The sequence below is a fragment of the Drosophila bipectinata genome, chromosome 2L, assembly GCF_030179905.1.
Source record: "Drosophila bipectinata strain 14024-0381.07 chromosome 2L, DbipHiC1v2, whole genome shotgun sequence".
Taxonomy (NCBI): domain Eukaryota; kingdom Metazoa; phylum Arthropoda; class Insecta; order Diptera; family Drosophilidae; genus Drosophila; species Drosophila bipectinata.
The window spans coordinates 16109590-16126540 of NC_091736.1; the positions used below are offsets into that span (position 1 = coordinate 16109590).

General features: G+C 44.4%; 8 protein-coding genes across 12 annotated transcripts; 3 read left to right on the forward strand and 5 right to left on the reverse strand.

Annotated features, from left to right (window-relative positions):
• Positions 1-2: 2 nt before the first annotated feature.
• Positions 3-3504, forward strand: AlaRS (alanine--tRNA ligase, cytoplasmic). Of its 2 annotated transcripts, none has more exons than XM_017242268.3 (3): positions 3-143; positions 391-1395; positions 1453-3504. In XM_017242268.3, exons 2-3 carry the CDS (start codon positions 401-403, stop codon positions 3356-3358), a joined length of 2901 nt encoding a protein of 966 aa, XP_017097757.2. In that variant the 5' UTR covers positions 3-143; positions 391-400; the 3' UTR covers positions 3359-3504. The 2 variants fall into 2 exon arrangements, with proteins under 2 accessions (XP_017097757.2, XP_070132803.1); XM_070276702.1 differs by lacking the exon at positions 3-143 and adding an exon at positions 159-291.
• LOC108125925 (haloacid dehalogenase-like hydrolase domain-containing protein 2) lies at positions 3371-4556 on the reverse strand. The gene is made up of 4 exons (XM_017242271.3): positions 4397-4556; positions 4027-4323; positions 3760-3976; positions 3371-3706 (listed from the first exon to the last, which is right to left on the reverse strand). Exons 1-4 carry the CDS (start codon positions 4531-4533, stop codon positions 3542-3544), a joined length of 816 nt encoding a protein of 271 aa, XP_017097760.2. The 5' UTR covers positions 4534-4556; the 3' UTR covers positions 3371-3541.
• Positions 4557-4639: 83 nt separating this feature from the next.
• LOC108125922 (mitochondrial ribosome-associated GTPase 2) lies at positions 4640-5892 on the forward strand. The gene is made up of 2 exons (XM_017242269.3): positions 4640-4784; positions 4848-5892. The coding sequence occupies exons 1-2, from the start codon at positions 4644-4646 to the stop codon at positions 5835-5837; spliced, it is 1131 nt and encodes a 376-aa protein (XP_017097758.2). The 5' UTR covers positions 4640-4643; the 3' UTR covers positions 5838-5892.
• Wdr82 (WD repeat domain 82) lies at positions 5811-6961 on the reverse strand. The gene has a single exon (XM_017242270.3). It carries the CDS (start codon positions 6866-6868, stop codon positions 5915-5917), a length of 954 nt encoding a protein of 317 aa, XP_017097759.1. The 5' UTR covers positions 6869-6961; the 3' UTR covers positions 5811-5914.
• Positions 6962-7184: 223 nt separating this feature from the next.
• Positions 7185-10717, reverse strand: LOC108126087 (inactive pancreatic lipase-related protein 1). 2 transcript variants are annotated; one of them, XM_017242530.3, is made up of 6 exons: positions 10591-10717; positions 8821-8989; positions 8691-8757; positions 8161-8568; positions 7614-7988; positions 7185-7540 (listed from the first exon to the last, which is right to left on the reverse strand). In XM_017242530.3, exons 2-6 carry the CDS (start codon positions 8846-8848, stop codon positions 7393-7395), a joined length of 1026 nt encoding a protein of 341 aa, XP_017098019.3. In that variant the 5' UTR covers positions 8849-8989; positions 10591-10717; the 3' UTR covers positions 7185-7392. The 2 variants fall into 2 exon arrangements, with proteins under 2 accessions (XP_017098019.3, XP_070133452.1); XM_070277351.1 differs by lacking the exon at positions 10591-10717 and having other exon boundaries at positions 8821-9388.
• A 168-nt stretch (positions 10718-10885) lies between these two features.
• On the reverse strand, positions 10886-14815 carry Pp2A-29B (Protein phosphatase PP2A regulatory subunit A). 3 transcript variants are annotated; one of them, XM_070276775.1, is made up of 7 exons: positions 14468-14814; positions 13757-13910; positions 13282-13700; positions 13144-13218; positions 12320-13085; positions 11986-12258; positions 10886-11227 (listed from the first exon to the last, which is right to left on the reverse strand). In XM_070276775.1, exons 1-7 carry the CDS (start codon positions 14549-14551, stop codon positions 11199-11201), a joined length of 1800 nt encoding a protein of 599 aa, XP_070132876.1. In that variant the 5' UTR covers positions 14552-14814; the 3' UTR covers positions 10886-11198. The 3 variants fall into 3 exon arrangements, with proteins under 3 accessions (XP_070132876.1, XP_070132877.1, XP_043069652.1); XM_070276776.1 differs by having other exon boundaries at positions 10886-11305; XM_043213717.2 differs by lacking the exon at positions 10886-11227 and adding an exon at positions 11351-11814 and having other exon boundaries at positions 14468-14815.
• Positions 14816-14914: 99 nt separating this feature from the next.
• Positions 14915-15797, reverse strand: CSN8 (COP9 signalosome subunit 8). The gene is made up of 4 exons (XM_017242306.3): positions 15602-15797; positions 15477-15541; positions 15246-15421; positions 14915-15191 (listed from the first exon to the last, which is right to left on the reverse strand). The coding sequence occupies exons 1-4, from the start codon at positions 15656-15658 to the stop codon at positions 14941-14943; spliced, it is 549 nt and encodes a 182-aa protein (XP_017097795.2). The 5' UTR covers positions 15659-15797; the 3' UTR covers positions 14915-14940.
• Positions 15798-15888: 91 nt separating this feature from the next.
• Positions 15889-16875, forward strand: RpS13 (ribosomal protein S13). The gene is made up of 3 exons (XM_017242307.3): positions 15889-16021; positions 16245-16372; positions 16432-16875. Exons 1-3 carry the CDS (start codon positions 15999-16001, stop codon positions 16734-16736), a joined length of 456 nt encoding a protein of 151 aa, XP_017097796.1. The 5' UTR covers positions 15889-15998; the 3' UTR covers positions 16737-16875.
• The last annotated feature ends 76 nt before the right edge of the window (positions 16876-16951 follow it).

Sequence of the window (16951 nt, forward strand, 5' to 3'; positions counted from 1 at the left end):
CAACGGTCAAAATTACAGGTGAGAATTATCGATAAATTATTATCGACGAAAAGTATTCATTCCTGCATGCCGCATAAAGTATCGAGTGGCCCACACGTTGCTGCAGTCGGCTGACGAAATTTGTTTGTATTTGCATTTAAAACGTGAGTAATACGATTCAGTAACTTGTTTTCTGTCGCAGTGACAGTGTAATCCAAACGGAAAGAGTAAATTTTGGAGCTATTCTGTTTTTATTCACACGAAAATTGTGTAATTCAGTCACGTTTCTTGGTGTGCACTTTCACTCCTACGGTTTGTTGGCCTATTTGAGGGGTTAGGGGTGCTCCAATTGTCGCGTGGCAACCTTTCCATTGCACTTCGACTACTGTTATAATCCGCTCTACATTTTAGCTCCCGAAAAATGAAGTTCCTCACCGCCAAGGAGGTACGCGATGCGTATCTGGATTTCTTCAAGGAGCAAAAGCACATCTATGTGCATTCGTCCAGCACGATTCCCCTGGACGATCCCACTCTGCTGTTCGCCAACGCCGGCATGAACCAGTTCAAGCCCATTTTCCTGGGCACTGCCGATCCGAAAGGCGAAATGGCCAAGTGGGTTCGAGTGGCAAACACGCAGAAGTGCATTCGCGCCGGCGGCAAGCACAACGACTTGGACGATGTGGGCAAGGACGTGTACCACCACACCTTCTTTGAGATGTTGGGCAATTGGTCTTTCGGCGACTACTTCAAGAAGGAGATTTGCTCCTGGGCCTGGGAATTCCTTACTGAACGACTTGCATTGCCAAAGGATCGCCTGTATGTGACCTATTTTGGTGGGGATGAGGCCAGCGGACTGGAGCCCGACCTTGAGTGCAAACAGTTGTGGCTTGACCTGGGACTTAAGCCGGAGCACATCCTGCCTGGCAGCATGAAAGACAACTTCTGGGAAATGGGCGAAACTGGACCCTGCGGACCCTGTTCTGAGCTGCATTTCGACCGTATTGGTGGTCGCAGCGTCCCGGAGCTTGTGAACCAAGACGACCCCGACGTCCTGGAGATTTGGAACCTCGTGTTCATTCAGTTCAACCGCGAGTCCGATGGCAGCCTGAAACCATTGCCCAAGAAACACATTGATTGCGGCATGGGCTTTGAGCGCTTGGTCTCCGTCATTCAGAATAAGCGGTCCAACTACGACACGGATTTGTTTGTACCTCTCTTCGAAGCTATCCAGGCTGGCACTGGTGCTCCGGCTTACCAGGGCCGTGTTGGAGCTGATGATGTCGATGGCATCGATATGGCCTACCGTGTTTTGGCGGACCATGCCCGTACCATTACCATTGCTCTTGCTGATGGTGGCACTCCCGACAACACTGGACGTGGTTACGTCTTGCGTCGAATCCTCAGACGTGCTGTTCGGTAAGCATAATTTAAGTTTATCAAGTAAAAAATTTAATTTAAAATATATTTCCGTAGCTATGCAACAGAGAAGCTTAATGCCAAGCCAGGATTCTTCGCTTCCCTGGTGAATACCGTTGTTGACCTTTTGGGTGATGCCTTCCCCGAGGTGAAGAAGGATCCTCAGCACATTATTGACATCATCAATGAGGAGGAGCTGCAGTTCCTCAAGACCCTAACTCGCGGTCGCAACCTACTGAACCGTACAATTGAGAAACTTGGATCTCAGACGACCATTCCTGGAGATGTCGCGTGGCGATTGTACGACACCTATGGCTTCCCTGTCGATCTTACCCAGCTCATGGCGGAAGAGAAGTCGCTGCAGATCGATATGGAAGGATATGAGGCCGCTAAGCACAATTCTTATATTCTGTCCCAAGGCAAGGGTGCCAGTAAGATCGAAGAGATTAACCTGGATGTGCACGCTATTTCCCAGCTGCAAGAGCAGGGTGTACCCCCCACAAACGACTCTTTCAAGTACAAGTATGAAGCCGTTTCTGATGAACGTGATTCTGCTTACAACTATGGCGAGTGCACCAGCAAAATCGTAGCCCTGCGTTTTGAGAACCAATTTGTTAACGAGATCACAAGCGGCCAGAAAGCCGGCATTGTGCTGGACAAGACCAATTTCTATGCCGAAAGCGGTGGTCAAATCTACGATCAAGGTGCTCTTGTGAAGGTCAACGACGAGGCAAACGAGTTCTTGGTGGATCGCGTATACAACCGTGGTGGCTACATCCTTCATATCGGTGTGGTTGAAGGAACCCTGAAGGTCGGCGATGAGCTGCAGCTGCACATCGATGTGGAACGTCGTTGGCTGACTATGAAAAATCACTCTGCCACCCATGCCCTCAATCACTGCCTTCTGCAGGTTCTCGGTAAGGACACTGAACAAAAGGGATCGTTGGTAGTGCCTGAAAAGTTGCGATTTGACTTTAACAGCAAGGCTGCCATGACCATAGAACAGGTGGCCCAAACCGAGAACCTGACCAAGGAGATGGTTTACAACAACGTTCCCATATACGCTAAGGAATCCAAACTGGCCCTGGCCAAGAAAATTCGGGGTCTTCGCTCCGTCTTCGACGAGGTGTATCCCGATCCCGTCAGGGTGATTTCTTTTGGAGTCCCAGTGGACGAACTGGAGCAGAATCCCGATTCCGAGGCCGGTGAAAAAACCTCTGTGGAGTTCTGCGGCGGCACTCATCTCAGACGCTCGGGCCACATCATGGATTTCGTCATCAGCAGTGAGGAGGCCATCGCCAAAGGAATCCGTCGCATTGTGGCTTTGACAGGCCCCGAAGCTTTGAAGGCGCTCAAGAAAGCCGAGGCTTTTGAGCAAGAAATCGTCAAATTGAAAGCTACAATCAATGCGGACGCTTCAGGCAAGGACTCCAAGAGCCACGTAAAGGAAATTGTAGAGCTGACCGAACAAATCTCACACGCCACGATTCCGTACGTGAAGAAGGACGAGATGCGCAACCTTCTTAAAGGTCTTAAGAAAACTCTGGACGACAAGGAGCGCGCCTTGCGTGCCGCCGTGTCGGTAACTGTGGTGGAGAAGGCGAAGGAATTGTGCGAGAAAAACCCGGATGCCACAGTGCTAGTGAAGGAGCTGGAGGCATTTAATAATACTAAGGCGCTGGACGCCGCTCTTAAGCAAGTGCGCACCCAGCTGCCAGACGCTGCTGCCATGTTCTTCTCCGTCGACGCCGACTCCAAGAAGATCTTCTGTCTGAGCTCGGTTCCTAAGAGTGCCGTTGAGAAGGGTCTGAAGGCGAACGAGTGGGTGCAGCACGTCTCCGCCACTTTGGGTGGCAAGGGAGGTGGCAAGCCAGAATCCGCTCAAGCCTCAGGAACCAACTACGAGAAGGTGGACGAGATCGTTGAATTGGCAACTAAATTCGCCCAGGCGAAATTGGCTTAAACAGATATAGACTTTCGATCGGCCATGCCTTTATTTTACTCACAATTTTGATAAAACTCTGCTTAACGGTAATCGTTGATCTGTTCCAAACAGCATTTCATACGAATTTTTTGCTTATTTATAAAATAAAAGCATTTGTATACATATTTATATAACAATCTTTTAATTATGTTCAACGGTGATCTATTTTTTATTATTTTGAATTATCCAATCAACAGCCTCGGAGAAGTTCTCCACCAAAGCAGTGGCTGGCGGGGATGGTACTACACCTGGCAAATATTTACCAGTTTTGACCTGGATTCCCTGCATTCCCACGCTCATTGCACCCTCGATGTCGTCAGTTGCATCCTAGAAAGAAAAAACTTGAAGTTCTTAATGTTTATTTTAATTATTTGTCTTACATCTCCTATCATGACGCAGGAAGAGGGATCTCGTCCAGCCAAGGCGCCCTCAAAGAAGTAAGAGTTGGGCTTGCCGATCACTTTGGCAGTTCGTCCTGTGGCAAACTCAAGACCCTTAACAAAGCATCCAGGCCCCAAGGCAAGGCCATCTCCACGCTTGTAATACTTCCCTTGATGAACAGCCACCAGTTGGTTATCCTTTTTTTCTAGTAAAACCCTAAAATAAGATCAATTTTAATAGCAATTGTACTTAAAATTGAATCCTACTTGAAAGCCTTGTTCATTTGCTCATAGTTGAATGCGTTGGGCGCCAAACCTACTACTACGGAATTAAAATAACGTTCCGGATCTTCCGGGGGGAAATCTTTCCTAGCATCTTCCGATAAGAGATAGTAGGGATTCAGCTTGCCGCTCTCCACATAGGAAACGGCGGCACTAAGGGAACTGTAGATCTCCGAGGGGTCCACCTGAAATCCAATCTTGCAGAGGCGATCATGAAGCGTAGTCTTTGATTCCTTGGTAGTATTTGTAACGAACTTGACCGCTACCCCGGAGTCACGCAATCTGAGATCATAGAGATTGTTTAATGGATGTGTACTATATGTAATGAATTATTATTAATAATGGAAGTACTTACCGCACTAGGGCTTCGACTGCATTGGGTGTCGGTTCATCTTCCACATGCAACGTGCCACTGAGATCTATCAAAGCAGCTTGGATGGACATCCTCCTTAATTGGAAATAATTTCTTCGCCCACTCGAAATTAAAAACATTTAACACTTCGATAACGGTCTATTTATGTTATCGGATCCAGTTTATCGGAATCGAATGGAGAACAATAACCCCTCTCGAGGCTACGCCCATGCTTTCGCACGTTTAAACAATGTTATTAACCGGTAGATCCTTCTTGGGAAGAGTGTTGCTGGATATATCACAAAATGTTGGCCAAAAGGGATTCATTGTAAACTACTGCAAGGCAGCTACAGCCTTGCGGCCGACGAAGGCCAAGTCCAAGAGGAAGGAGGTTCAAAAAATTTGTTTACATTTTTTTATGTAACTTGGCTTTAATATTCTTCTATAATTTCAGGCGCAGTACTTCTCTGACGCTAAAAGGATACGTGCGATTGGCGGAAAAGGTGGAGACGGCTGTGTTTCTTTCTTGCAACTCTGGTGCAATGAGAGGGCCGGTCCGGACGGCGGAGACGGTGGACACGGCGGTCATGTGGTGTTCCAGGCATCGAACGATGTCCGCAACTTCAATCACGTGGACAGCGTATTGCGGGCGGAGGAAGGAGAAAGGGGCGGGGCCAAAGATTGCCACGGAAAGAATGCCAAACACTCGGTGATAAAGGTGCCCATTGGCACGGTCATCCGAAATTCCCAGGGACAGATCGTGGGTGACCTGGCACATGCCAATCTCATGTTCGTAGCTGCCCGTGGCGGTGCTGGAGGAAAAGGAAACCGCTTCTTTACAACGGATAAAGAGACCAGCCCCAAGGTGTGTGAGTATGGACCCACTGGCGAGGATCTCTCCTATACGCTTGAGTTGCGTAGTATGGCTGATGTTGGCTTGATTGGTTATCCAAATGCTGGCAAAAGTACATTGCTAAACGCCCTGACTCGCGCAAAACCTAAAGTGGCACCTTATGCGTTTACAACGCTACGCCCCCACCTTGGCACCGTTCTGTACGATGATCATGTCCAGCTCACCATAGCAGACCTGCCTGGGCTGGTTCCAGACGCCCATCTTAACAAAGGCCTTGGCATACAATTTCTGAAGCACGCCGAGCGCTGTACATTGCTGCTGTTTGTTTTGGACGCCAGTGCTTCGGAGCCCTGGAAACACTACGAGCAACTCGTGCACGAGTTGCAGCAGTTTGGAGGAAGCTTGGCCAGCCGTCCGCAACTGGTGGTGGCTAACAAACTGGATAAAGATGAGGGCCAGGCCAACTTTGAAGAGCTGCAGAGAAGACTACAAAATCCAGTTCTTGGCATCAGTGCCAAGATGGGCAAGAACCTAGGTCAACTCCTAGACAGCATACGCAGGTCGTACGACAGACACAAAGTCGATATTTAATTAGAATGGTTTATACAATTGTTAATTTTATATTAAACTTAAACCTTATCGAGTACACACGGATAAAAGATCTATCTCTACAAGCCTTCTTCAGATGTGGGCAGCCAAAAGGCCATGTTGGTACACGCGGAGGCCAGCATCATATACTTGGGGTTAAACTGAACACATTGCACGGGACCGGGGTGATCTCCATTGAGCACAGACACCTTGTTACCTGTGTCTGCGTTCCAAATGTGAACTCGTCCATCGGTGCTGCCCGAGAAGATAAATTGTGAGTCGGGGCTGAAGCTAGCTTCGATGGCGATGCCTTTGTTGTTCGGGTATCCAGTGAAAGTCTGCAACGGTGTCCCGTGAAAAGCGTCCACTAACCGGATAACCGAGCCATTGGTGCTTATTAAGATTGTTTTGCCGTCTCGGGAGAACTTTAATCCAGTCCAGTCGCATTCCTTTTCTTGGTTCAGCTTGAAGGTTACGAAGGGACCCTTATCGAACGACCTAAGATCATAAAGTTTAATGCTCTCAGAGTTTACGCCGGCTGCGAAAATGAGGCCTTCTGGGTCGTAGGCGGCTATGGGTCGTCCAGAAAGATGCATGAGACCCTGACAGTTGGGTGATCTTAAATCCCATAAGCGCAGTGTCTTGTCCAGCGAGCCGGAGAGGAAAGTGTCTTCAACCGGTGAAATGCATAGCGATATGACTTTTTTCGTGTGGCCGGGAAAGTAGCGCAGATATTTGTTGTCATGGAGGCTCAAATACCGGATGGTGTCGTCCACCTTGGTAGAACTATGGATAGCAGTATTGTTTGCATGGGTAAAGTGGATTAGGTCCACGCCGTATTTCTTAGAGTTCACCGTCCGCGACTGCGTGCCCTTTTCGCAATCGTAAATTACAATCTGGTCGTCTTCGCTGCAGGATATGAGGTGTTCGCCATTGGGGGCAAAATCGATTGCGTTGATTTTGTCTGTGTTTTCTCTGAAGATCTTTGCCACCTTGAAACTCCGTACCACCGAATCAATTAGTTTGATTTTCATTTTGAAAACCTGCAAGCGTGATTGTTGTCAATGTTTTCTTCTTTTGACACAAATAGGGATGTCGAATATATTTATTTATATCGGCGATAAATTTACAGCATGACGCCTGATTCGATATATTTGAGCGCAAGCCTATCGATAAATAGAACTAGTTCCATCGGAGCCAAAATTCAAAAAAAAAAATTTATTTAGTTAAGATTTTAATTATAATGGACTCTGAGGATATAAATCTCTTTTATTTAAGCTTTAATTTAAAATTTAATGTTAGGTAAAATTTTTGTATACAAGCGAAGAGTTACACCAATAAATAAACACATTTTTAATTGAATTTAAATTCGAAAATATTTATTTCTTTAATAATATACATAAATACATATGTACAATTAAGTAGGTGATTTTGTGGATGTCCTCCGAGTCAACAATAAAATGTAAGTAGGCATATATTTCCATTAAAACAAATATGTAATGTAAAACATTAAAGAAGCTAAAGCTGTTAAAAATGCGAATTTCTTATGTTTAACGGTCTATTTGTGTTCATGATGTGGAGCCTCGCTGGTGCAGATGCAGGGGGTATTGCCTAATAGCTCCTTGGGTTCCACATAAACGGTTCCTTCCTTTCCCCTGGCGAATGGTGTTTGTCCATTGGTTTGTAAGTAAAAATTGCCATGTACACTGGAAAGCAATTAAATTAGCAAATTATTTCTAAACCCCAGTTACTTAAAGCTTTGCTTTTTCTTTTGCTTACGAAGTGGGGCAGTGATGACCCATCACAACTGGGGGGCACGTCTCAGTGGTTTTCTTCTGCTTAAATTCGGACCAGTTCTTCGCAGGAACTGCATCGAATCTAATTGGATAGCGATCGGATACACTCTCGGCCCAGAACCACCAACTGCGACGGTGACTAGCCAAGTCGTTGTCACTGAGCATTTTGTAATTGCGCTTGGGGCAACCAGGTTGTAGACTCTTGCCTCCATTGGGCCAAAAGTCCGCCGTTCCCGTGCTTGTCGGAGCGCCATAAAGCCAGGCATCCGTATGTATGACGTCCACGAACTCGGCATCCGTGGCGCTTAGATGACTTCCGGGATAAAACAGAGGAAATGCAGGATCCAGGGCGGAAATTCTGTAAAATAGACGGTTTAGACACTGTTTAAAATTTATTTAAATCTTTCAAATGGTAAATTAAAATAAATTTGAAGCTTTAAACACTTGCTATTCGTATTCAAGTTTCTCGTTACATTTGGTAAACTAATTGACTTGGGAATGTATTTTATGTATTATGTAAGTTCACTTACCTTTTTAGCTTTCGAACGCCCTTAGTGCGCTTGAATATTTCTCGGCCAATTAGTCCAGCCAGTTGACCTCCCATCGAGTGTCCAACTATGTGGAACTTTTCAATATCCAGACCATGGTCAAACATTTGAAGAAGTACCTTGGCCAGTTCCGGCCCCAGCTGTTTCAGGTTAGGCAGGGCATCGAATATATAGTTGCCATCGGCCAACTCTCCCCAATCCAAAACGATAAGGTTAGTGTCCTTGCGCTCCAGGTACGCTTCAGCAATAACATGGATGCTCTCTACATCCGGGTCTTCGATATAGCCATGCAAATAGAGAACCGTATTCTTGCACAAATCCAAGTTCTCGTCCTCCAGTAGACTCTGGTAATCAGTTAAGTCATAGATATCACTATCAGCTACCGTAGGTCTGTAAAAAATTATAGATATAAGTTTGAATTTTAATCAATTTATTGAATATCCTTGAAAATATAGATTTTTAAATATTTACTCCTATTTTATTGAAATTTATAAATTATGACCCTTACTTACCCATAATAGAGTATAAATTTGGCTGTGGTCAGATCCGCTCTGGAGTCCTTGAGGCCACACAGTAACCCTGAGAAGTAGATATCCAAATTGTTGAAGCTCCTTGTTTTTCCATTTCCGCCCACATACTTACTGGATTTGTTTTTAATGGCCTTGTGCATTTTCCTGGGGTATGTTGGCTCCTAGTCCATAAAATGATTGATTACGTGACCAGTTGGTTTTCCGGCTATCCTCCTGCTTCCATGCGCTTATTAGCAATGACTGGGCCGGACACTCGATTAGCTGGATCAAGGCGGCGTGGCCTAAACCATTTAAATTGATAACTCTAATTAAATTTCAATATTATTCGGATAAGATAATGTTTGCCGGCGAAAAAAGCCTTGCGACATGACTGTAGTGAATCACAAAAGTGGCACCAACGGTTGCAAAGTCCGCCTGGAGGTCCAAACAAATCGCCTGTCCATGCATCATTCATGTGTTCCTACAGTGGATCGTCTAATCCGGATCCTAGATTACTACGTCATCTAATCACTAATTGATTTCATTGTACAATAGTGGAGTAATTCAGAGGCAAGAAATGATTATAGATTTCAGGCGTTGGCGCCCCGGAGTCTAGTTACTCAAGTAGGTAATTTAAAATCAGTTCGAAAACATGGGTCGTAAATGCAAATTGCAAATCATAAATGAACTATTAATATGCAGCAAGCATTTCCTGGAGGAGAACCTCAATAATTTCAATAGGGTGGAACCAAACCTATATATAATATGATCCAAGATCCTATAATTTGGAATTTATTATTTTTTCGGTACTAACATAGGCCCTCAATCTATTTAATGGGCATTTGAAAAGTGTAGCTTAGTACGTTACTACAATGGGATTTTAAAATGAGTATAAAATGTTGATCTTGTCAACCTTTATGAGACATTAAACCCAAAGTGTTATTTGAGAATTTGGTAAAACTGACCCGGGGTCAGTTGAACATGCTTTGGGCTTTACTGTCCATTGCCACAGATTACCTTAACCTGGGTCTGAATGGACGAACAACTATGATAAAATATGCAGACCTGAAATTACAGCAATGCCAAACAGTGAATACAGTATAACTTGAACATTTTTTAAAATATTTCAAATAAAAACTAAAAAAAATGAGAATAAGCTGCACCTCTGATTAACATTTATATGAAATTTCGTCAAAATAGTTAAATAAGCTTTAGTGAAATTCCCCTATAGGCTAGTTCGAATGTAGTCAAGTTTCCCTATTGTTGTTTGACGAAATCGCAGCCCCACTTACCGCCCCACTTCACTGTCCCCCACCGGACACCCCAACGCGTGCAAATGTAATTTAAGTACCGGCCTTTTTATTTTAACCTTACATTTAGCTTCATCATTATATTATACTACGGACATAAATAAAGAGCACTTCAATTTATATTTCGGCTTATCGGGGGGGGGAAATTAGCCGTCAGATAATGGCATCAGCTGGGGGAATCGGACGGCGGTGGTTAGGCGCCAAGCGTTTAACGGACGGAAGGCAAAGTGCTTAGCAAAACGCGCCACTTTAAGTAAAAATAATAATAGTACTCAAATAACATAACAATAATAACCATTACAGTTCAGCATAGATGACATATTCGCGTAATTACAGACACCTGTCGCGCTGGTCAGAGGCACGAGAGGGGGACGGTCAGTGGACGGAAATCGGACGCGAAGTTTGCGACACTAGCGGAAAATTGATAATCACAAGTGTATTTACTTAGGCATAGACACAGATACTCAGACACCACACACACTCAACGGAATACGTCAATAATTGATTGGTTCCACCCAGTTTCTCCATCAAAATTTGCATCCGATTCCCCTGTTTGATTCTTCATATGACGATATTTTTCGAGTGGGACTTACGAGGGCTCGGAGCGTGGGATTGCGGCAATCGAGAGTTATAAAAACAAAAACAAAAAAAGCTGAGCCGATGGACAGGAACCACGTCGGATCGGCGTCGCAGCTAAATACGACTGATCTCGCTAAAAAAAAATTTCGTTCAACAAGTCAGCAACTATCGGCAGGTAAAAAAAACGACAAAAAGTGGACTATCGATAGCAAAAGCTCACTTAAGTTTTCAAAAAAGTGAATCCTAAATTGTATCTGCTGCATTTTATAAAACTAGATGGTTAGTTAAAAAAAAAAAAAATAAACAAACTTTTTCATATTTTGACTGTTTTTATTGTTTTACTACAATTTTTGTTGCATTCAGATGCGATCAAATGTTTCAAACTCTACGCATGGTTTTAATAATGATCTTTACGCCTATGTGGTAATTTATATATATAATATAAGTATGTAAGTAATAATGTTTATCTGTGTGGCGATCAGTGGTTTTCCCTTTATGCTGGCATTGGTGACTCTTCTCCTCTCCTTTGTTCCATGATTGGTTTCATCTGCTTCCTTTTTGTTTTTTTTTTCCCACCAGCATTGGCTGCAGCGTTCAACACCTCACGGGTTTGGGGGATCCACTACAATTTTCCGTTCTTGAGTGTGGTTGCTACATATGTTTTGTTGCCGGTGTTAAATACATACAATTTAAAAATAGAATAAAAAAGATGCAAGAAGGTTGATTACGCTGTAAACAAATATACAAATATTTTATTGCACACACACACACAGAGAGAGTGAGAGAGACAGCCACGTGGTGGAGATGATACCGGGAAAGAGACAGAAAAAGATGGTACAACAATTAGTTCAGGTTTAGTTAGTACTTGGGCCTTGGCACTTTTCACAGATTCTAGTCGCGAAACACTGCGTTAGCTGCATTATCTTGTAAAAACAAATAGGGTTTAACGTATATGTTTGCGGGTTCGACACATCGTCACTGGCATTGGCATTGGAATTGGAACTGGCTGGAGACAGCGGGAATCACATCTACTTATCTACTCATCCTCTAACATTCCATTTCAACTTTGGGTGGCTCGGCCACCTCCGCCGCAGCCTTGGCGTTCATCTCCTGCAAAATGTCATCGTCAGCCGGCACCATGGGCGGTGGCTCCACGATCAGTTTCGAGTCCATGGCCGCCTCAATTTTGGCTCCCATGCACGGCGGTATCGCCGTTCTAAACACATTCAATTCCATTTCTATGGCAGGATATCAAAATCAATAAATGACTCTAATCGCAGACGGACAATTACAAATTTAAATCTCACAGTTAGTGATAAAATTCGAAATACTTAAATACCGATAATTAAAAGTTTAAAGATTCAAGAGTTTCCCGTTTTGTTTTCATTAAAACCCAATTCGATTCTTACCTGCTGCTATGCCGGCAATGGCCTGTGCAGCAAAATGCTTCACGTCCACATCCGTGTCCGCGTTCAGTTTGTCGAGTGTGGGCTTTACTTGGGAATCGATTACGCTGGCCTCGAGGAAGGGAGAGATTTTCTGCAGGGTCTTGGCCACGTTGAAGCGAACATTTGCGACGGGATCGGCAGCAAGCAGGATAACTGTCGGCAAAAGCAGCTTGGTAGTGATGTCTGTGCCGCACACCTCGGCCAAGACGTTCAGGCAGAACAAGCAGGTCATTCCTGAAAAAAATATTTAATGTATTCCAAAAGGTTCCAAGAGTTCTCAGGTTCTCAAGCTTACTGTGCAAATAGTTCTTGTTGCGTGACATAACCAGGATCATGGGAATAATGGCCTGTTCGGCCCATGGAGCTCCAAACTGTTCGACCAGTTTCTTCATGTTAAGGGTAGCTGCCTCTCGGATGGCATAAACATGATCGTTAAGCCATCCCATGCACAGGCCTCGGAGTTTCTGGTCAAAGAACTCCTGACCCAGCTGACCGGCCAGGGCAGGCATGTACTCAATGATGGCTAGGCGCACGCGCCACTTCGAGTCCTCGGCCAACTCGACAATTGCTGGCAGGAGCGACTGTGACAGCTGCTGGATGCCGATAACATCGTTCACACAATCCAGATTCGAAATAATGTTGAGACGCACTTCCGGGCATTCATCCTTAAGCTGGATGAGGAACAGAGGCAATAGTTGTTCTACAGTCTGGTAGGCTCCCAACATCGGGCTCAGTCCCATGATGACTGAGGCCAAGGCAGACTTGACGTGGGGGTTGGGATCAGAGACCAAATCGCGTACGTAGGGCAAAATAGAGCTCAAGATGATCTGGACTTGGTTGGCCTTGTCCAGGTTGGCACAAAAGTCCTTCACCTTAGTGGCAACTGCGGCGCGTACCTCGGCCTCAGCGTCCTTGAGCAAGTATTGGAAGGCAGGCACCAGATCTACGCGAGTGATCTCAGGACCCACGGCCTTCTGAAGGTCAACAAACTTCTCGGCAACCATGTACCGCACTCGCCAGGATGAATCACTTGCGCATTGCCGAAGAGTTGGCAGAACCAGCTAAGTAAAAGAATAACTCAATTGGCTTGAAGCGTTTAGGGTTTAAGATTCCACTTACGTGCTCAACATCGTCCTGGGGGAGCAGTTGTGCAATACTGACGCATGCCTCGACAGCCAAAAGGCGCACAGAGTCCTTAAATAAAAGTATAAGTATTTTATGTTGTGTTTATGTTTTGATTTTATTAAAGTTACGCACCTGATCGTCCTGAGCTAGCTGAACAAAGTTCGGAATCAAGTCAGATTTGAGGTACTCTGTCTCCACGACCTTTGCGAACTCGCCCAGCTTGTTGGCCGCCGCACGGCGCACCATCGGAGTCTCATCCTGGCAGAGCTTGCGGAAGTTTGCTCGCAGCTCGGCCTTCACGGGTTGTGTGACCCTAGGATAACAGACCGAGAAAAGTCCACAAGCAGATGTACGCGAGGTAAACCAGTCGCCTGAAACCAAGCGCTGCAACGTCGGCACTACATGAATCTCCAGGTCCTGGGCGCTGTGCTCCGCAGCAACAGTGCGCAGGGATTCAACGGCCTTGTCCCGCACCACGGTCTCCTCGACGGTTGCCAAGCTCTCGAGTGGTGGAATCAAGTACATAGCGAACTCAGGGCCACCGACAAGACCTTTTTGAAAAGAATATAAAAATGATTTTCTTTTAAATTTTATGCTATCAACTTACTTGTAAAGTTGCCCAGCTGATCTGCCAAAGCCAGCAATACTTCGTCCTCATCGTAGATGGTTTCAGTGAGGAAGGGAATCAACTCAGACCGAGTGCGCTCTTCGCCCAAAGCTAGGGCAATCGTAGAGAGCTTTTTGATAGAGTTGAGACGCAACTAGAAGCAGAAAAATTAAGGGGGGAATAAGTGATAAGATGTTCTTCAAATAATAGAGAAAAATTTTAGCCAGATAATAAATATAAATAAAATCTGTTACTTTAAATGGCCTTGGGAGTCTAAACAAATAATGCAATTGATGTATCGGAATTTATTAAAATTTTGCTACAACTTTAGGTCAATTACTTATTTTAATAATAGTTTAATAAAGTTTTAAACAAAAAAAATACCAAAAAACTACAACGCAATATTTGCAAAAAAAAAAACTATATACCAGCCACAATCCGTGCTTTGAACACACAATCGATTAAGACCTTTTTATAGCGTTTTAGGAGATTTAGTAAATTATAAGGCTTTTATTTTGGCCGCAAATGTATGCACATTCGCACACACAGTTACACGTTCGCACACCCACATAAATAGCTATGCATACTATGACGCATTTTTGCACAAATACACATTTGTGGCAGGACCGAGGGCACGCGTCTGCATTTAGCACCTCGACATTTCGCAAGTTCGAGAAACGCATCGGACACGCATTAACTAGTAATACTAACCTGTACATCCTCGTTTTTCAACTCATCAATAAGGACCGCAATGGGATATAGAGAATCGTCGACGGATTTGTCGCTTGCTGCCATTTTTTCTGCCGTCTCTGCTACACACACGCACTGAAAATCGGTTTTTCTACTCTGCAGGCAACACACTCGATTTTGCCCTTTGGCGATTCGCAAATAACTCGTTCACGGCTACAAAACAATTTCACAATCTTTTTGGTTATACCTGCTCCACTTTGCAAGTTTGCTACAACAAAATCTATGATTAGTTTTCCAAAGAAAATGGGACTTCGTCGCTTGGCAAATTATTTTTCACTTCCAAGTGACACAACGGGAGCGATAACGATAATGAGGCTGTGTCTACATTGGACAGTATTTATTTTATCGATATATCGAAACTGAAACACAGAAAAATACCAAAACTAGAACCATGGGCCATGGGCCGGCTTAAGATGAGTATATTTTATTGATGCTTAATTTTCTAGGAAGGTTACAAACTCGGTTAACTTAAGCAATTGGTCGTCGTTGCTGCGACTGGGTGGTGCTTCTCTGATCTTGGGTTTCAAGATAACACGGTCGCCATCCAGCTCTTCGCCCCAATTCAGGGCTGTGCAGGTTTTTTTCAGCTCCTCCTCGGACATTTGCGACAGCTCCAATAGGTTCTGCTGGTAGATGGACACATAGGCGCTTCCCATTAGATTGAACAGCTCCTCGCGTTGTTTTACTAAAATGTTCCGATTTAATTTCTATTGAAGGTATCTTCGAGAGTGTGACCTACCTAGCAGATCCTCTATGGGAGCTCTGACCTTTTCAGACCACTCGTACTTTATGTTTCTAAAGAAGTCGGCGTAATTGTTGTGCTGCAGCGCCAAATTGAGCAGATTAAGTTGGTTAAGTTCTTTGTCATCCTTCAGTTTGTCGGGAATACGCATCCACAGTAATTTGGCATTGGCCCTGAAATTTATTTACCAATGTCATAAACGTAATAAACAATGACAAATGAACTTACAATTTGTTTTGATAAAGATATATGGCGAGTAGTTGCTGGTAGACATCGGCGCCCAACTCGAATTGCTGTGTAAACACAAGAATTTGATTGTATTCAAAAGGGATATTTATTTTTTAAGTGTTTACCTCAAACTCCTCGCCTTCTAGCCGCTCCAGCAGATCTTCGTATTCATTTAAATGCATTTTTATTATATTCTTAATTTTGCTAAAATTGGTATGACCTTTTGTTGAATGACAGTAAAAACAACCCTGTGTTTGTAGAGATTTTATTCAATCGATATTTTTTCCAATAAATTGGAAACAATGGATTTTATTGGAATTAAATGTGTAAAAGTTTTCTGAAGAGAGAAATATTTTTAAACCTTTGCCATAATACGAAATTTTAGATTAAAGAACCATTCCATTGAACGATAGTACTAATCGTTGTTATCGATAGCCCTTTGACAGGTCTCCACAAAAGCAGTGCTGTCAACGTGCCAAAAGTCTCCACCTTCTTTTCGGTGTCAAAAACTAGACTATCAAGATGGGTCGTATGCACGCTCCTGGGTAAAAATGCGATTTCCTAATGTTTCCAAAGCACTCGAGTGCACCAAAACATTTGCAAAATGTGTCTGCCGCGCGGGATGAGCCCTTGAATATGTTTAATGCGGCCCTTGGCTTCTGCCGGCCTGTGAAAAGTCTCAGCGAAGGCAAGCACATGGTGCAAACGTCTCGGTTTTGACATTCACCGCCACAACGCGAACTAACGACTTGATTAATTTCTTCGCAGCAAGGGTATTTCCCAGTCGGCTCTGCCCTACAGACGTACCGTGCCTTCCTGGCTGAAGCTGAACGCTGAAGATGTCAAGGATCAGATTAAGAAGCTGGGCAAGAAGGGTCTGACTCCCTCCAAAATCGGTATGTGCGCTAATGTTGTTGTTTGAGGTTATGTTAATTTTTTCCCTTATTGTTTGTAGGCATCATCCTCCGTGACTCGCACGGCGTTGCCCAGGTGCGTTTCGTTAACGGAAACAAGATCCTGCGCATCATGAAGGCGGTTGGTCTGAAGCCCGACATTCCTGAGGATCTGTACCACATGATCAAGAAGGCTGTCGCCATCCGCAAGCATCTGGAGCGTAACCGCAAGGACAAGGATGGCAAGTTCCGTCTGATTCTGGTCGAGTCCAGAATTCACCGTCTGGCCCGCTACTACAAGACAAAGAGCGTCCTGCCACCCAACTGGAAATACGAGTCGAGCACCGCCTCCGCCTTGGTGGCCTAAGCGTCCTCGATCCGTCTGCTTTCCGCGTTCGTTAGTTGGTAGTTTGTTTTCAATCTTGTGGGCTTACATTCTTAACAATGTACAACAAATAAACCCAACAGAAATAAAACTGGAAATCGGAACTATTTTATAGAATCTATCAGCAGCTGTGTAAATTTCTTGGAGGATATGCAGCTTGTTTTTGAACATTTTTTGACTGCAATTACATTAAAATT

What these genes read in the sequence shown, in the direction of transcription:
- AlaRS (XM_017242268.3), top strand. Translation starts at nt 401, where the DNA reads ATGAAGTTCCTCACCGCCAAGGAGGTACGCGATGCGTATCTGGATTTC. An exon ending in ATCCTCAGACGTGCTGTTCG is followed by an intron (nt 1,396 to 1,452) that starts GTAAGCATAATT and finishes ATATTTCCGTAG; the next exon opens with CTATGCAACAGAGAAGCTTA.
- LOC108125925 (XM_017242271.3), bottom strand. Translation starts at nt 4,533, where the DNA reads ATGTTTTTAATTTCGAGTGGGCGAAGAAATTATTTCCAATTAAGGAGG. An exon ending in CAAATGAACAAGGCTTTCAA is followed by an intron (nt 3,977 to 4,026) that starts GTAGGATTCAAT and finishes ATCTTATTTTAG; the next exon opens with GGTTTTACTAGAAAAAAAGG. An exon ending in CCTGCGTCATGATAGGAGAT is followed by an intron (nt 3,707 to 3,759) that starts GTAAGACAAATA and finishes TTTTCTTTCTAG; the next exon opens with GATGCAACTGACGACATCGA.
- LOC108125922 (XM_017242269.3), top strand. Translation starts at nt 4,644, where the DNA reads ATGTTATTAACCGGTAGATCCTTCTTGGGAAGAGTGTTGCTGGATATA. An exon ending in CCAAGTCCAAGAGGAAGGAG is followed by an intron (nt 4,785 to 4,847) that starts GTTCAAAAAATT and finishes CTATAATTTCAG; the next exon opens with GCGCAGTACTTCTCTGACGC.
- Wdr82 (XM_017242270.3), bottom strand. Translation starts at nt 6,868, where the DNA reads ATGAAAATCAAACTAATTGATTCGGTGGTACGGAGTTTCAAGGTGGCA.
- LOC108126087 (XM_017242530.3), bottom strand. Translation starts at nt 8,848, where the DNA reads ATGCACAAGGCCATTAAAAACAAATCCA. An exon ending in AAATTTATACTCTATTATGG is followed by an intron (nt 8,569 to 8,690) that starts GTAAGTAAGGGT and finishes AATTTTTTACAG; the next exon opens with ACCTACGGTAGCTGATAGTG. An exon ending in GGTCATCACTGCCCCACTTC is followed by an intron (nt 7,541 to 7,613) that starts GTAAGCAAAAGA and finishes ATTGCTTTCCAG; the next exon opens with TGTACATGGCAATTTTTACT.
- Pp2A-29B (XM_043213717.2), bottom strand. Translation starts at nt 14,551, where the DNA reads ATGGCAGCAAGCGACAAATCCGTCGACGATTCTCTATATCCCATTGCG. An exon ending in AGCTAGCTCAGGACGATCAG is followed by an intron (nt 13,219 to 13,281) that starts GTGCGTAACTTT and finishes CTTTTATTTAAG; the next exon opens with GACTCTGTGCGCCTTTTGGC. An exon ending in CATTGCCGGCATAGCAGCAG is followed by an intron (nt 11,815 to 11,985) that starts GTAAGAATCGAA and finishes ATCCTGCCATAG; the next exon opens with AAATGGAATTGAATGTGTTT.
- CSN8 (XM_017242306.3), bottom strand. Translation starts at nt 15,658, where the DNA reads ATGCATTTAAATGAATACGAAGATCTGCTGGAGCGGCTAGAAGGCGAG. An exon ending in TAGAAGGCGAGGAGTTTGAG is followed by an intron (nt 15,542 to 15,601) that starts GTAAACACTTAA and finishes GTGTTTACACAG; the next exon opens with CAATTCGAGTTGGGCGCCGA. An exon ending in TATCTTTATCAAAACAAATT is followed by an intron (nt 15,422 to 15,476) that starts GTAAGTTCATTT and finishes AATAAATTTCAG; the next exon opens with GGCCAATGCCAAATTACTGT.
- RpS13 (XM_017242307.3), top strand. Translation starts at nt 15,999, where the DNA reads ATGGGTCGTATGCACGCTCCTGG. An exon ending in GGTCGTATGCACGCTCCTGG is followed by an intron (nt 16,022 to 16,244) that starts GTAAAAATGCGA and finishes ATTTCTTCGCAG; the next exon opens with CAAGGGTATTTCCCAGTCGG. An exon ending in TCTGACTCCCTCCAAAATCG is followed by an intron (nt 16,373 to 16,431) that starts GTATGTGCGCTA and finishes TATTGTTTGTAG; the next exon opens with GCATCATCCTCCGTGACTCG.